Source organism: Corvus moneduloides, chromosome 6 (genome assembly GCF_009650955.1).
Source record: "Corvus moneduloides isolate bCorMon1 chromosome 6, bCorMon1.pri, whole genome shotgun sequence".
Classification (NCBI taxonomy): Eukaryota; Metazoa; Chordata; class Aves; order Passeriformes; family Corvidae; genus Corvus; species Corvus moneduloides.
Window position 1 is genome coordinate 6,802,672 of NC_045481.1, and position 15,526 is coordinate 6,818,197.

The 15,526-nt window shown below is 41.2% G+C and overlaps 1 protein-coding gene across 1 annotated transcript in view; it reads left to right on the forward strand.

Annotated features, from left to right (window-relative positions):
- The first annotated feature begins 721 nt into the window (after positions 1 to 721).
- Positions 722 to 15,526, forward strand: part of SYNE2 (spectrin repeat containing nuclear envelope protein 2) — a 165,381-nt gene continuing 150,576 nt past the window's right edge. Inside the window, 7 exon segments of the mRNA XM_032112608.1 lie at positions 722 to 842; positions 10,381 to 10,442; positions 11,387 to 11,482; positions 11,758 to 11,835; positions 11,928 to 12,020; positions 13,189 to 13,370; positions 15,000 to 15,196. Of these exon segments, the coding sequence (XP_031968499.1) occupies positions 764 to 842; positions 10,381 to 10,442; positions 11,387 to 11,482; positions 11,758 to 11,835; positions 11,928 to 12,020; positions 13,189 to 13,370; positions 15,000 to 15,196 (787 nt within the window). The 5' untranslated portion in view covers positions 722 to 763.

Consider the following 15,526-nt stretch of genomic DNA (forward strand, 5'->3'; position numbering starts at 1 on the left):
TAAAAATAAGTCTCTATCTTAAGCATCCAGTTCTTCCTACAGTGGCAAATTGAACAATACAGCTACTGCAGAACCAGGAACACTTGCAGTTTTTTAAGGAAGATAGAGCATATTGTTTTCTAAAGTTACATTAGAGATAGAGGAGGTGTCCAGGGAGAGGAAAATGGAGGAGTTGGAAAAGAAACTCCTTCATGGGGATTGAGGAGTAACAAAGGTACCAGACAGTACCAGAGCAGTTGTGTTGATTCTCTTATGATAACTGCTGCTTTTTCATTTCAGCTTAATCTTTGCAGATTCTTCCTGAATTCTGCAACAATTATCCAGGCAGGAAGGGAGATCTGAAAGGTACAAGGATTAAAAAAATGAGGTTTGGCAGCTACCAGTCTGCAGAAGGCACTGAGAGCTTTTGTCACCTTGGCTTTCTCAAAGAAAGGAATGGTGTTTGAATTTTCCTGATCCTGGTGCTTTTGTTTTCATGGTGAGATCCACTGGGATCCCTGGTTTGTATTGTGGAGTGCTGCTGGCCACTGCTAGAAGAGAGTCAAAGGACCAAAGCTTGGGTTCCTGCAGTAGGAACAGTCGCTTTATTCTGTATAAGCTAAGGAAACAGCTGACCAAGGGAAGAAAACCCAAAACAAAATGCATATCTTGGTGCCACATCATCACTGAGCATCATCAATTCTTATAAAACTGTACTGATTTTCTTCTTTTTTAATATCATTTCAGTTTGGAAGTTGATTAAAGAATCTCCATAGAATTCAATATGGCATCACAGCAATCATCTGCATCAACAGAGGAGCAGGCTTCCTCTGAAATAGATGATCTCCATCTAACGCTGCAAGGTAAGTCATTGAAGCTTTTTGTGCCTTTTTAATTTAGATTTTTGTCAAAAATCTGTGGCTGTGTGTACAAGTTGAAAGGAATTCTGAACTACCTGTTTAAACTTGTGTTCTGGTGAGTGTAGTTAGTTCATGTCTGTGCTTCTTTGCAGATGTTTCTATGTTTCATGAGAGAGGTTTCAGCAGGGAAATGAAAGATAAGCTCTTGTAGTACTTTCCCGTGATATTTTCAGATCAGTTGCCTTTTTTGGTACTGATGTGCTCACTGGTTCTTATGCTTTGTTACTCAGAATACATGTTCTTGTAAACTGTTTCAGAAGGAACCACCAGCATGAAAACAGGCCAGTTCATTAGTTTCCTTGTTTTCAGCTTGCTGACAATTAAGTGATTGCATTGAGCTGTCTTAATGAAGCTATTGACTACAGTACTATTTTATTCTATTTTATTTGGTTTTCTGTTTTTACTGCTATGTCCCCTGCAAGTTTTGTGGCTTCTAAACAAATTTCTTATGGGTCAGAATCTTTCATCTTTACTTGTCACGAGTTATAATTCCTTAAGGAAGCACTCACTAGCTGATTTTTACTTGTTTCAGTTTAATGGCATCTACCTGGACAGTTAAATGATGATGAGTGCATCTGACCTGGCCTGTCAGAACTTTCAGATTTTCCTTACTCACATGTTGAATTTCCTTCTATAAGAATTTTCTGTGAAGGTTGACTTTGCTCTGAACATATTTATGGAGGCTATCAAGGAGTCTAGTCCAGGCAGCAGGACTAGCCCTGCTGAAAAGCTTGGTTTTGATGTGTTTAGACTAAGCCTGGTTATTCTAGAATGGATGGGCTAACTTGTGTTTCCACAGAGCTATTTCCTTTTAACTCCCTTGCAATGAAATTTCTATGGTTTCTTGGTTGAAAGCAAATATGTTGAAAACAGATGGTGCAAAAGAATATTCTGCCAAGTTGCTTCTGTGATCCATATTTGCACTAATACTGTCGTTGAAGCAATGTGTTTTGACGAGTGAGGGTTAATAGTGGTCCAAAGCCGAGCATCTTTAATGGTGAATTTTCTTCCGTTTTGCTTCAGTATTGCATTTTCAGGAGAACAAGCAAAAACTTGTAGCAGACAGGAGCTAGTCTGACTTTTGCACCAAGCACAGCTTGTCAGACACACATTTGTTGTGCCAGTCAAACAGCCTTGGGTAGAAAGGCTGAGGTGGCTGTTGTTGTGAAACAGATTTGGAAAACACTCTAGCTTTAAGGCAGATTTAAAGTTACATGCCATTTTAGGACAGAGTTTTACTTTCAAATTATTTTTTTTCTGGAAAGTCAGATCGGTGTTTGTGTTGAATAACAATTGAACTTTTTGGTCTATCTCATTGAAGGAGCCCTGCTTAGTAAAATTGAAATGACTGTATTTCTTTGCTGTAATAAATGGAGCTCTCAGATTATGCTGAAATGAGCACACTGCAAATCTTGTGCCCAAGCTGCCTGTGCCTGGCTGTTGTAAAACATCCGGAGACATCCCGTAGAAGTGACATGAGCAATTTTTTGTAATGATTGAAGACACAACAAATGGTACTGACACGTTTTGTGTAAGAGCTGTGGCGCTGCAGCGTCTGCTCAGGGTCAAACAAGGAAATGGCAATACAGCTGTGAGGAAGCACCAAAGACACGCTCCCTGACATGACATGTAGGGACCATTAGCAGCTCTGCTCACAGATCTGTGGTAGCAAAGGTCAAATAAGAAGAATAGGGTCACTCAAGGAAACAGGTTTTTCCATTAACAGGAATCTCAAGATGAGATTTGCAAAGCAGCCAGTGACATTGATTGCTTTAAATCTTGAGGCCCACCTGGGGAAGTGTTAGAGAAATTTCAGATTCAAGGAATAGCTGCTTATAACTATCAGAAAAGCAGCTTACATTTTGTGTGACTGCAGATGGATGTAGAACTTGTTACGATCTCCTTTTTCAAATTGCTGGGATATAGCTTCAAAGAATATGTCCAGCATTGCATAATACACAGCATAATGGGAGACATGCATAAATGGTGCACAAGGAAAAAGCAAGAGTGAGATCTAGTCTGGATGTAGTCTAGATATATTTTGATCTACTTTTCAGTTCTTTGTGATCCAGTCTTCCATTATTCCTGAAAGGCATCCCGTGGGGATAGAGCACTTGTCCAGTCTTGTTAATTAGGGCAAGATCAACTTAATGTGTCAATTGGTTTGGTCATACAATTTTGTGACGTTTATGCCTAAAAATGTAACAAAATCATTAGCTTTATTTGTTTTTCCTTCCCGGCCATGCATAGGTATGTTATTTTAGGTACGTTTGACTGTTATTTAAGTTACAGACTTCTGCAAGGATAGCACTTTTGGGAAGAAAAAGAAGGAAAAAAGAGGGAAAGAACAATCTCCTTTAGGTAATTAGTGAAGAGTTTACTACTTAGTAGGTCTAATTATTATAGAATTCCTATTAATTTATGGCTAGTTGGTTAGTAGTGTAAAAGCTTATTAGTGGGTATTTTGGTAGAAGAGTGTTTGAGGGTGAACACTGATTTTCCTTAAAAGCGTTTGGCTTAGAAGATGCCATAAAGACATTCACTGGAAAATAGGTAAAAATGTAACTTTGTCCTCAGTACATCTTTCTTGTCAGCTGATTACTTTAAGGAGACTTAATGGAGCTTGAAAAACATGAAGAAAATAGGTGAAGAAATGAAAGCAGTATGTTTTCTAATGCCCCCATCTCCAGGCATTTTCAAATGGTAAAGCTAGTCACAAAATCATGAGGCTGAAGTAAAGAGCTGCAAGAATATAAACCCTTATATATGGATCTTTTCAGAGTTATGTGTTGCGCTTTAACCTTTACCAGTTTTCAGGCTGATATCCAGATGAGAGTAATAGTTACCCCTTCCCTCCCTGCCAAGAAAGTGGAAATTGCTATGAAAATGCATGATGTCAGGAATTGGGCAGGCTTCTTTTATTTTCTTTTTCTCCTTCCCTCTGTCCCAGATGTTACAATTAATCAGATTAAGGTCGGCATTATCTGTGTCCTTTCCTTCAGCACCTCTCTGCTTCTTCCCAGTTTTCTGATGCAGCACAACTTACGGCAGCTGCAGGATTGCTTTGTGTCCTTGCACAGCTATGTAAAAGTGCAGGTGAAAAGCCTGGAGCTGGACCTATTACAGTTATGACCAGTGGGGGAATACTTAAGGAAAGGGTTTCTCCTGCCAGGCGATCTGCAAACATCTTGGTGAACAGAGGATGCTTGACAGGGAGATGCTTCATTGCACTACGGACCATCTTTGAAACCTGAAGTCATTTTTGGTGTAGGATGGAGCAGGCAGGAGCTCAGGGCTTGGCTGGCAATGAGCATGGGAGGAATAAAGCAGGATCCCTGTTGTATGTCTCCTCCTCCCATGTCTCCCTCCCATCACTGCGTTATGGGCTGGCCCCAGAGAGAGGTCCAGCCTGCTGCTCATCCTTCTATGAATTGAAGAGGCACAGTCAACATCCAAAATTGCCTTTAGCTACTTGAGATGAGGAGGCATGTCACCTCCTTGGTAAGAGAAGGGCCTCCTGGCAGTGCTTTGGGAGCAGATGGAGATGGAATCATGCTTTGCTGCTGAGCAGGAGTGCAGGATTGCGGCGAGGGGAATGCGTGGCTGCTCGCGGATGGGTGGCTGCAGCAGGAACTCTGCAGGGTTTGTGGCACTCTAGAGCGGGATTATTTTTTGCTTTTGGAACGCAAATCTCTTTAACTGTGGGAGGATTCAACCTCTGTTTTCTGTCCCATGCACAAATCTTTCCCCTGTCTTCCCTAGGATAGCAAACAGAGCCTGTGTGTGGCACTTCCCACCAAGCCTGTGCAGAACTGTTTTCCCTTTTCTTTTCATGCTTGCTGAGCTAATTCAAACACAAGAGAGTGTTTTAGCTCTTGGAGTTTGGGGTATGTACTTACTCTTTCACTGTTTAATTAACTGCAGGGGTCCTAATTTTTGGCTCCACTTATTAATGTGCATGTGTGTTACTCTTTATAACTGTAAGCCAAAGGATGATAATATAGGAATGTGGTTGCTAAAACTGAAGAGAGTTTTTGAACAAAACTGTTTTTGAAGAGAGTTTAGTGATAAAAATGAATGATACTATTTTCATGCAGTTATGTCTAATGCTTTATGAATGATTTCTCTTCAAGTGAAATTGAAAATACGGAGATGTGTATGGATAGGTTTTGTTGTGCAGCTTGTAGTAGATTGTACTCATCTGAGTAAAGGGAGATTTCGAGATCCTCTTAATTCATCCAGAGGTCAGGTAGATTAATAATTCTTACCCAGCTTTTTTTTTTTGTTTTAATTGTATGTCTCATCTGATGGGTCCACTTGCTTATTACAGCTACACTTTTTTTCCTTTAACTAGAACGATTAAAAAAAGCCCATTAAATGTTTATTACGATTTTACAAGGGTGACTTTTACAAATTGAAAAGCTCCCATAGGAGCTGCACAGAAATTTATTCCTGGTTTATGCTGCCCGGGTGAGGGAACTACAGTTCCCCATACTGCACAGCTTCGTGGCATGTGCCAGGGCTGATGGCACTGGAGAGGCAACTGGCACGTGACACTGCCTTGAAAACATTCAGTCATGGGTATTTTTGTCTGCTTCACATGCCTAATGTAAAAAACAGATTGGATAGTTGCATAAAAGTGTTCCCTGCTAGGTAAATTTCAATTCGTTAAAGGCATTACCTGGTGCATAACTGGTTAAAAACTGGCATTAAAATGCCAAAGGAGTGGATGGCTCCTGAGGCACCTGTAAAGGGCACTGGAGGCCACTAGAGTCAGATCCCTGCTTCACTGTGGATGTTCTTTAAAATGTTAGAAAAGCCACTTAAGTGTTTATCTTGAAAAGTATGTTTATATCTAAATGATGTGACTTGGTACCTTTAAGAATTTAGTCTGCAGCCTGCCTATGCCCCTGAGCACTAAACATCACGTTGTGGTGGCAGTAAAGACAGTGGTGATGCAGAGCAGGGCTGCTCCAGCATCCTGACAACAAGAACAGCAAAAGGGTTTAAGAAAACCAAGAGGGCAAAGCCTGGTGTGAGCACACTTCCTGAGTTAGCAGCACTTTCGGTAAATTGGACAATTTGCTTTCAAAAGGAAAAGGAGGTTGAAAGGAGTAGTGTAGAAAAGTTTCCACTTGCTTCACTGATGTGGTAGTAGTGATTTAGTTAATATTTATACAATATTTGGATTTGAAAAGACCCATACCTGCTTGTAGAGGTATTTTCTTCATCTTCATTGGGCTTTGGGTAAACTTCTCAATCTTGACAAAAAATTCTGTGTTTATTTTTAATTGCTTAACACCATGTTGCTGAACATAAATGCTGGAAATAAGTCTTTTCCCTGCTTTCCTGTCTGCAGAATATGAAACTGTTGCTGGGTGGAAGGGAAGGGACTGTACAGAGGGCTTGGTGGTTAATTGCTCACTCTCTCCCTGGATTGGCAAGTATTTAATTGTTCTTCTGATGGTTCCAGTCATTTAAAGAATGTACTTGCTTGGTGTATTAGTTCATACCAGCAGTGCTGTCTTGAAGAAGCTCTCCCTGTTATCCCTGCTACCCATCCTTTGGTTCATTTTGCTGGGGAATCAGGGAGTGTGGAAATGGTTGTTTGGAATGAAACTGAAGAAGAGAAGGTGCTGTGGCTGTCTGTGGGCACTGGGGCTAGAGTTAGCCCAACACAACGTTTGTCCCTGCATATGTGGTGGATACACTGCATTATGAACACCAGCTCTCTTGATCTGTTCCTGATGAGCTCCCTGCACGCTGCTGTAGACATAGCCTCAGCTGACCTCAGTGAAAGGAAGATATAAAAATATCATACACAAGAGGTAATTCCTCCTGGTGAAGCAGAGATGAGGCAGGCTTGTGCTCATTAATTTAAAGTGATTGCTTAAAATTATTTTTTAAAAAGAAGTCTTACAGTTGTAAATTGTTCACTAGCAGTGATATGCAAGTCCTTGTGATAGAAGAAATCCTCTTTGCTGTTTGGTGACAGGGTTTGATGAGTGTGGAAGGACAGGCTACATCTGTTCTGCAATTATTTGCTTCCCCCAGCTCCCTGCCGAAGGAGGAGATGGTTCTTTCCTTGGAGCTGCCATTCCCCCACCTCATGAAGGGAGGCACGAAAGGCAGCAGGGAAGAGGAGACCAATTTTAAGTCTTTTTTTTTCCTGCATCAGTTAAAGGAGGGCTGAGAGTAAAACAGTGGCTGGCAGTGCTGCTGCTCTCCTCTCCCTCCTGGGAGAGTTCAGCACTCACGTGGTCCCTGCCATGTCCCTGTGTTCCTAATGATCAGCCTGGTTTGTAGCACTTGTTGGTAGCTCATTACTGAATAAAACAGTCATTGTCCAGCAGTGTGTATTGATTTTTAGCTATCCTACGTGACACGTTGCTTGTATGTGTTATTCCTTCCTGAAGAGTTGTTAACACAGGGTGAAATATGATAGATTTTGGGTATTTTCAGATTCCCAGGTTCTTATTCTGTTCTGTCAGATCCACTTTTTAGCTTAGTGAGTTTTGACCCAAAGTAAAGAGAATGATCAGGGTTTGGGTTTTTTTTATAGCTTTTTTATTCTAGGTCAGTGACATTTTGAAAACTAGGGCAAGGTCAGTTAGAGTGCTACAAAAAGGCCTAACAAAGAATCCATTCACTTTCATAAAAATAAAAATCCGTATTAATTAACCACGTGGTAGAGATAAGAATTGGAGAGCTTGATTAAATCATTAGCGCCTCTGAGCAGCAGCAGCAGTGTCAGAGGGGAGCTGGGAGGGAAAACACACTCAGCCTGAAAATTGCAATCCAACCTCCTGCCACGGTGCCAGGAGCACATCTGTACTGAGTGTGTGTGGGGTGGCCTGCGTGGAAACACTGACGGCTTCACTACAAGCTGGGGGAATGCTGGCAAGCATGGAGTTCTGTTACTAGTTCAGGGGGAGATTCTATTATTATTATTTGTTTGGGTAGGAAAATAAGGCACATTGCAGCTGAGGCAGCAGCTGCTTGGAAGGCAGCCCAGTGGGTTGTGTTAGGTAGCTTGTGGAGGGTTTAAGATGCTTTTAGGTGTGTGCAGTGGAATAACCACCTTGTACTTTCACCAGGTGAGACATTTTCCTGAGAGCTGCCCACGTGAATCAACACTTGCAGTATCTGGCCCCTATTGCGTAATGGAGCATGTTAATATGGCTGTTAACCAAAACAAGGCCAAGTGTCTCATCCTAACCATCTGTAACCAACCCCAAATGCAAGTTCTTCAAATCAGCAGCAGCAGTGTGTGTTTGGCAAGAGCTGCAGCTGCAGGAGTCACTGGCGTCAGGCAGAGTAGTCAATATTTGCTCTCTATCCCTTTTCAAGTGCTAGCGCTGCCAGCCTTGCCTGCCTGATAAAATTGAGCGCAGCTACTCAATAATTACTCGTTGGGTAATTGGAATGGCTCCCACATGGTGTTCAGCTGAAGGGTGTGGCTGGCTCCTGTGCTAACATGAAGCCAGTATCCCTATGCTATTTTTGTCCTCCTTGTGAGCATTGCAGCGTTGTTGGGGCTGTGTGGCATGTTTGTGCTTAACTTTGTTTTCCGACAAGACCTGATTTTGTCCTGTCGCTTTTGTCCGTGACTGCACTTATCTTACCGTTTGAGGGCAATCTTTGTGGTGCTTAGAAAGAATCCTAAAATGATCCAGCAAGCAGGGGAAGCCAATTGCTTCATGCTCTGGCAGGATGGTGGTGTTGCAGATTAGAGGAGGGCTGTTGAAAGACGCCTTCACTACAGGATGCAAAGCAGTGCTCAAGCACGTAACATGAATGTTTTTATTGCTGCTCACCCGCCCAGTGAGGCAGAAGGCAGCCTATGGGGTGAGGAGCAGGAGCCAGGGTTATCCTCAAGTGAATTTCTGTGTTTCATGAGCTGATGAAGCTCTGCAGCAACTCCTTTGGGCTGTCTTGGATCATGAAAAGACCCCATGACTGGGGTTTGTGTTTGCAGATTCCAAGAGTGTAGTAAAGTGTGGGACATTTTCCTGTGAGTGGCATTTTCATGGGCAGAACAGTCAACTTTTTTTTTTTTTTTTCCCCCCAAGGGCTTGGTATTTTTGGTATCCTTCATCCTGCCCAGCCTACCAAAACATACATATCTATTGCTGAGAAGTATTGCACTTGACTTACAGTGTCAAACCTTCAATTAATCTTTTGAGCAAGAACACACTTTGAGAGGCAGAAGAGATGGTCTATTCCCACCCTGTCTCCCAGATTTGTTTCTCCATGCAAGCTTATTCTGGGAAGCCAGCCCCAATGCTTGCAGTCAAGGCTGCTATGGAAAGGGTGTTAAAAAGGAGTTTGTATTCAGGCTGGCTCTCATGAGCCTTTGGGATGGCTGCTGGTGGCAGATGCGATCCCGTCATCTCAGGGGCCAGCACCTCTGTCACCTCAGATCTGTGTACAGACATCCAGCCCCTAAGGATGTAGGGTTTTGTGGTGTGGCTTGGACATGGAGTGTTTTTTTGGGAGGGAACATGGGCTGGGCAGTCAGGTGATACACTGCCCCTGGCAGGGCTGGGTCTGGGGAGCTGGTCTGGTCCAGCTCTGCTGCTCACCCTCTGCTTCAGCTTCTGGGGGAACTGGACTTTTCTCCATCTCTGCTGCCCACAGGCAGGTGTGAGAAACAGTCTAAATACTCTGGTTTTTAAAACATGGGCTTAACCAGCTCCCTGTCCCCCTGCACAGCTGCTGGTAGTTGCTCACTGTGTGGCACCATGAGGGCCCCTGGTGCAGAGCTGGATCTCTGTGTCACTGGGTCATGCTTTGAGTCCCATTTCACTGTTTTTTGCTGCAGCACAAGTTCAAGCACTTCCTTCTTCCTCTTGCCAGTATTAAGACCATGGGTGCTCCTTTTTTGCTGGATTAATTGTCTGTACACCCCAGGGAGGGCCCACCAGTGGAAAGGATGCTGTTAGAGGGTGTATTTCCCCATGACAGCCTCATAACTCTCTCCAGCCCTTCACTTAGCAAAGATTTCTCATTGTGTGGCTTCACCTACAGATGTGCATTTATCCCCTAACTCCAGCCAACTTAATGAATTTTGGCTTTTCCTGAATTTCAAGATGTGTCTTGTACTGATGATGGCCCTGAGTCCTTGAAGGAACATTTACAAATGAACAGAGCAGTTGTAGACATATTTCTCTGTAGAATAATGTGTTCATCCCGCTCTTTGTATTTGCTGATCTTCTGAGAAAACCTTCATTAGTTATTCTCTTCATCCTGTAGGTTATGCTTGATGGTTGTAGAGGTCTTTGCAGTATCAACTCTGCAAGCAAGAAAATATCAGCTGTAAAACAAGAGTTGAGAAAAACTGATATTAAATAGTAACTTAATACCTGGAAGAACAGACCTTGGGTTTGAGGTGGATGCTATGTGTCTTTTTGAGAAAGAGGAATAAAACCTGATCATTTTTTCCATTAACTTTCTTTTCTTTTTTGTTTTTATTTCCTAGTCCAGCGAGAGTTTACACAGAAGAAAACCTTCACTAGTTGGATAAATTCAATATTGGCAAAGGTAAATAGGGGATTCTTTAGCAAAGACGTGCCTTTTGCCTTTCTGATTCAGATATGCTGCTGAGAGATTAAATTTTTAGGAATAAACCAAATTAGTACACCTTTTTTTTAGGCACTGGATGGAAAAAGTAGCCCCAAGAAGCATTTGTTTAGTTACAGCAGCACTGTATTGGGGCATGTCCAAGGACATTTGTATGAGGTGGTTTGTGTGTAGATACCACACTTCCTTACTCATGTGGTAAAACTTGTGGTGGATTGAGGCACATGTCTCAGGGTTTTATGAGTTTCTGAGTTTACAACTGGTTTTACTGTGATTAGGTAAGTGTCATTCTATTATGCAATCCAAGAACATAAGTTTAATGAGATGACCTGCATGACTGGTAAGTATTAAGACAAACCACACAGTAGTGTAGGTGCTATTTAAGCATTCAGAAAGCAGCTCCTGCAGCATGTGCTGGGGCTCTGACTTGCTCAGGTAAAAAAAAAAAAAAAAAAAAAATCCTGTTTTGTTCTCTCCTTGAGCAGAAGCTGCTGAACTCATCATAAGTTTGTGTTGTGTGGGGAAAAGAAGTTTAGTTATGCAGCTCTATGCTCAAATTTGTACTTAATATTAAGATCTCAAAATACGAATTAACTGCCATGTTTAGCTTTCCGTTTCTTTAATTTTTTTTTCTTTCGCCACAGACCTCCTTGAAAAATATGAATGCTTGGAAGTGAGGCCTAAAATTACCCTTATAAAACACAGAGGCAGGACAAAGGGGAATAAGATACAAACAAAGTAATGGATTCGAAGAAACAGGATGTGGGTGTTTAGATGCAGGATTTTTATTGCAGCTTAATGAAAAAAAATAAAGGATGCTAAATATTATTTAACAGCAGAGTAATCTGTGATGTTTTGTAGTGTGTTGAATTCAAAATGACAAAAGATTGAAATTTATCTTGCAGCATACCCCTCCTTATGTTGTCTCAGACCTGTATACAGACATACAGCAAGGACATTTGCTTCTGGATCTGTTGGAAGTGCTTTCAGGTCAACATCTGGTAAGACAGAGTAATAAAAATATTACCTCAGTCCTTTGTCAAGTCCAGCAAAGATTTCTGGATATGCTTAACTGCAACCATATGAATCATCCCTCTGGAGTCACAGAGTTAGTTTCAAGTGACTTATTTTTATACCATTGAGTCTGAAACACATAGAAGTAAGTTGATCCAAAGTAATTTATGAATCTTTGCAGGACTTCCCTTATCAAAATACAGAATAAAATTAATTCTTATGGTTGAAGATATAACCTGGTTTTTTTTTTTTTGCTTTGCAGCCACGGGAAAAAGGATTTAATACTTTCCAGTGTAGAAGTAATATAGAAAATGCTTTGACATTTTTAAAGAGCAGATCAGTGAGTATTAATGTCAAAATTCACAACTAGAGCCAGTTTAGCTGGTGGAACATTTTCTTTGTTAACAATGATCCCTTTTTTTTCCTCCTTAGCTGAAGCTCATAAATATTCATGTAGCTGACATTATCGAAGGAAAACCTTCCATTGTGCTTGGCCTAATCTGGACCATTATATTTCATTTCCATGTAAGTATTTCAGCGATGTAAGAGAGATTTAGTAGAGGGGAAAAGCACAAAAAATGTGTTGGCTTATGTCATTGCCAAATGAGATGAATTAGTGCAAAGCAAAAGATAATTTTCTGACATGTGGAAGTGACAGGTCAAGGAGGAGATGCACCAGTGCAGTGATGAACAGTATCTAGCTGCAAATGGTAGGAAGGAATGATACTGAGATTTGTTTTTTGAAGTAACCAGTTAAAAAATAGGCTAAATTTTGCTTGTCTAAGGTCTGTAATGATTAAGCTCCAAAAAGAGCAGATAGTGTGAAGTGGTTCATCCATCTCCCTCAGAGGCAACCCCACTCCTCCCTGTTGACTGTGCTTACAATGTTCAGTTCTTGTATTTTTTTTTTCAGTACCAGTGCCTGAAATAACACAAAGGTGTCATAGTCATGTTTTTTATACAATAAGAGTGTGCATCTTGTGTGGCATGAGGTTATGGGGAGGTGTGAAAGCACAGGGCCTCGATGTAATCATGTTGTAGGGCTGCAGAGGATGCTGGAGCCAAACTGGCTTCTAGGGAGAGCCCAGCAGTGAATTAACATCGGTATACTGGGATGAACTGGTGGCTGGGGCTCAGGAGAGCACTAAGAAGCAAAGTTTTCCAACAGCATCGAGCCCATGTTTTTCATGGTAGAGGTACTTTGATGCCAAATACTCTTGTGCTGCACAAGGCCTGTGCACTTACCTTTGTACCTAAACCGAGCATCTCTAACCCAGTGGAGATCTCTGAGGCCTATCAAGTAGGTTTTCCTGCACCCTGAGTGAGCAGGCAAACTCTGAGCATGCCTTATGGGGCACTCTTAACAGCAGAAAACAGAGCTGCCATGGGCTACTGTCACTGGTTAGAGTAGAAATTGAATCAGAAGGTCCCTTGATGTCATTGCTGGTACCCACAGTGCAACACAGAGGTCTTTGGGTAAATATATCCTGCCAAAAAATTGCCTAAAGATGGGAATTCAGCATGAAATAGTTCAGATTGTGCAGATAAAAAAGCTTGATTTGATATGGGGGGGACAGGAAAGCTACTGTTACAGCTGTGATTGAGTCCTGTCTAATTCTCTGTGGTGTTCTGCCACTGATGCCTTGGTAATCTTTCACTGAAGCCTCAATAAGTCTCCCATCTCCTCTGATAGATTGAAGAACTGGCCAGGACACTTGCCTGTACTTACAATCAGCCTTCACTGGATTGTTCAAGTGCTGTTGACTCCTCTCCAAAGGCAAGCAGATCAGCTAAAAAAAGTGCTAAAATTAAGGAACGGTGGAAGATGTCTGCTACAAAGGCTCTTTTGCTGTGGGCAAAAGAACAGTGTTCGCTGTAAGTTCCATCCAAGACTTACAATTAGCATGCTACACTTTGTATTACTGCTTTCCTCTAAATGTGGTGATATTTTCCCATGTTTTTTAATATTACTTAGTGAAAGCTTAGCAGAAAATCCTTTAAATTTCACTTGTGGTTACCAGTACTTTTAGCATCAATCAGCCCTAAATGTTTTGACGTGAGCCCTTTAAATATGATAAAGCGAAGTTCATCTTACTAATTAAGTACAACAGTGTAATCTGAGCTGTTTGGCTTTTCTTTTTTAGGGGCTCCTGTGTGATAAGCATAGTGGAATGTTTACATGATTTGCGTGTTTTAATCCTCATAGTTGGCACTGATTAACAAAGTTTCAAGGATTTTGTTAATTTTTTTTTTTTTAATGGAAAATGTAGGATTTCTGTGATTCCCAGAACTCATACTTTTCTGTCAAAACACTGTGTGATCCCCAAGAAGGATCCTGATCCTGGTGATCCTAGTCCCTAATTCTAACAAGATGTATCCAAATGCTTGATGTACAGATAGCACTGCTGCTTTCTGTGGGGGTGTTCACAGCACACAATCTAGAGGAGATAGAGATATTTACATTTTCTTCGAGGGCTGCTGCTTCACTCCAGGATCTTTCAAATATGCTTTACAGTAATGTCAGCTCTTTCTCCACAGCTCTTTGGTTGTTTTATGTTCTAATAAAATCCTACTAATATTCCATGTTATTAGTGGGAGATAAAGGCCTTCATCAGCACATCAGACACTTTCTGCCAGTAGAATGGCACTGAGGTTTGCCTTGTAGCTGTGTTTTATCACAAGAAGATTAATTGGCACATCAAAAACAGCTCTTTGTCCATGTAATTTTCCTCCTTCTTTGCCTGTTTTTCAGCAATATTGCTGTCTGGTTTGCAGTATCATTTCTGCACTGTCATTATGTTGAATTATTTTGTTGCCGGTGAATCCTATAGTTTTTGGTAAAGGAACAAATCTTGTAAGACTTGGCCCACTGTTTTGTGATTAAATTTGGACACCTGAAACCCCACATCTTTTCCATGCTGTAACATACTCATAACATAAAGGCTGCTTTTGGAAAGTTGTCCCAGAAGTCACTGTGACCTCCATGACTGGGCACCTCCCAGCACTCTTCAGGCTGTGAACGTTAATAAAAGATGATTTAAAGACACTAAGCTAATTAAGAGAAAAAGAAATACTTTCTCCTGCACTAATACATCACTTTCAAGATTTGGATTTTCTAAAATGCCAGTTCTTGGTGTCCTTGCAGACAATTACATGTTCTGCAGTGCTTTTCTTGTTGCTTTTCCACTCTACAGAATGCATAGATGTTGAGCACAAAGGTGATATTAGAAAGGATTTGGATCAGCAAAGTTTTATCTTCAGAATGCAGTAGAAGACAAAAAGAAATAGAGTCATGTTGTAAAAATAGTGTAAAAATATGTAATTGTAGCGATTGGTAGTGCTGGCTGTGTTGTTCTCTGACTTGTGCAGATGTTCACAGGCAAGGTTCTTTTGGATTTGGTTCATACTCCATTTTACTGAATTTATATTCCGTTTCTAAATTTGTGCTTACAGCCTGTTTCTTTAGATGGCCTAACATTTTGTTTCCACTCATTTCTGGGATAGGCATGGCTCTGTCAGTGTCACTGATTTCAAGTCCAGCTGGCGAAGTGGACTGGCTTTTTTAGCCATTATCCAAACCTTGAGGCCAGGTCTGGTTGACCTGGAGAAGGCAAAAGCCAGAAGCAATAAAGAAAACCTGAAAGAGGCTTTCAGAATTGCAGAACTGGAGCTGAATATCCCACGGCTTCTGGAGCCTGAAGGTAAATGATCAGCTTTTTAAAAATCTTGGTTATTAGGAGTGAGATTAAGATCATCCCTAAGACTGTGCTTAAGTTTGAAATGGAACACTGATGTTTGCTGTGATGCTCAGACCTGAGGTTCTTTATTTTATAACATCAGCTGTACTTAGGGACTGTAGAATTTTTGAATTGGCAGCAATTGCAGGAGCAATATGCAGAAGAAAGGATATGAAACCTTCCTGTTCATGGGAGAAACTTTTTCATTAGTTAATCACGTTCTATTAAAATATTCCCAAGGAAAAAAATGCTCATTACATATTAATTTCTGTCAATGGCATGTTAAGCGAGCTG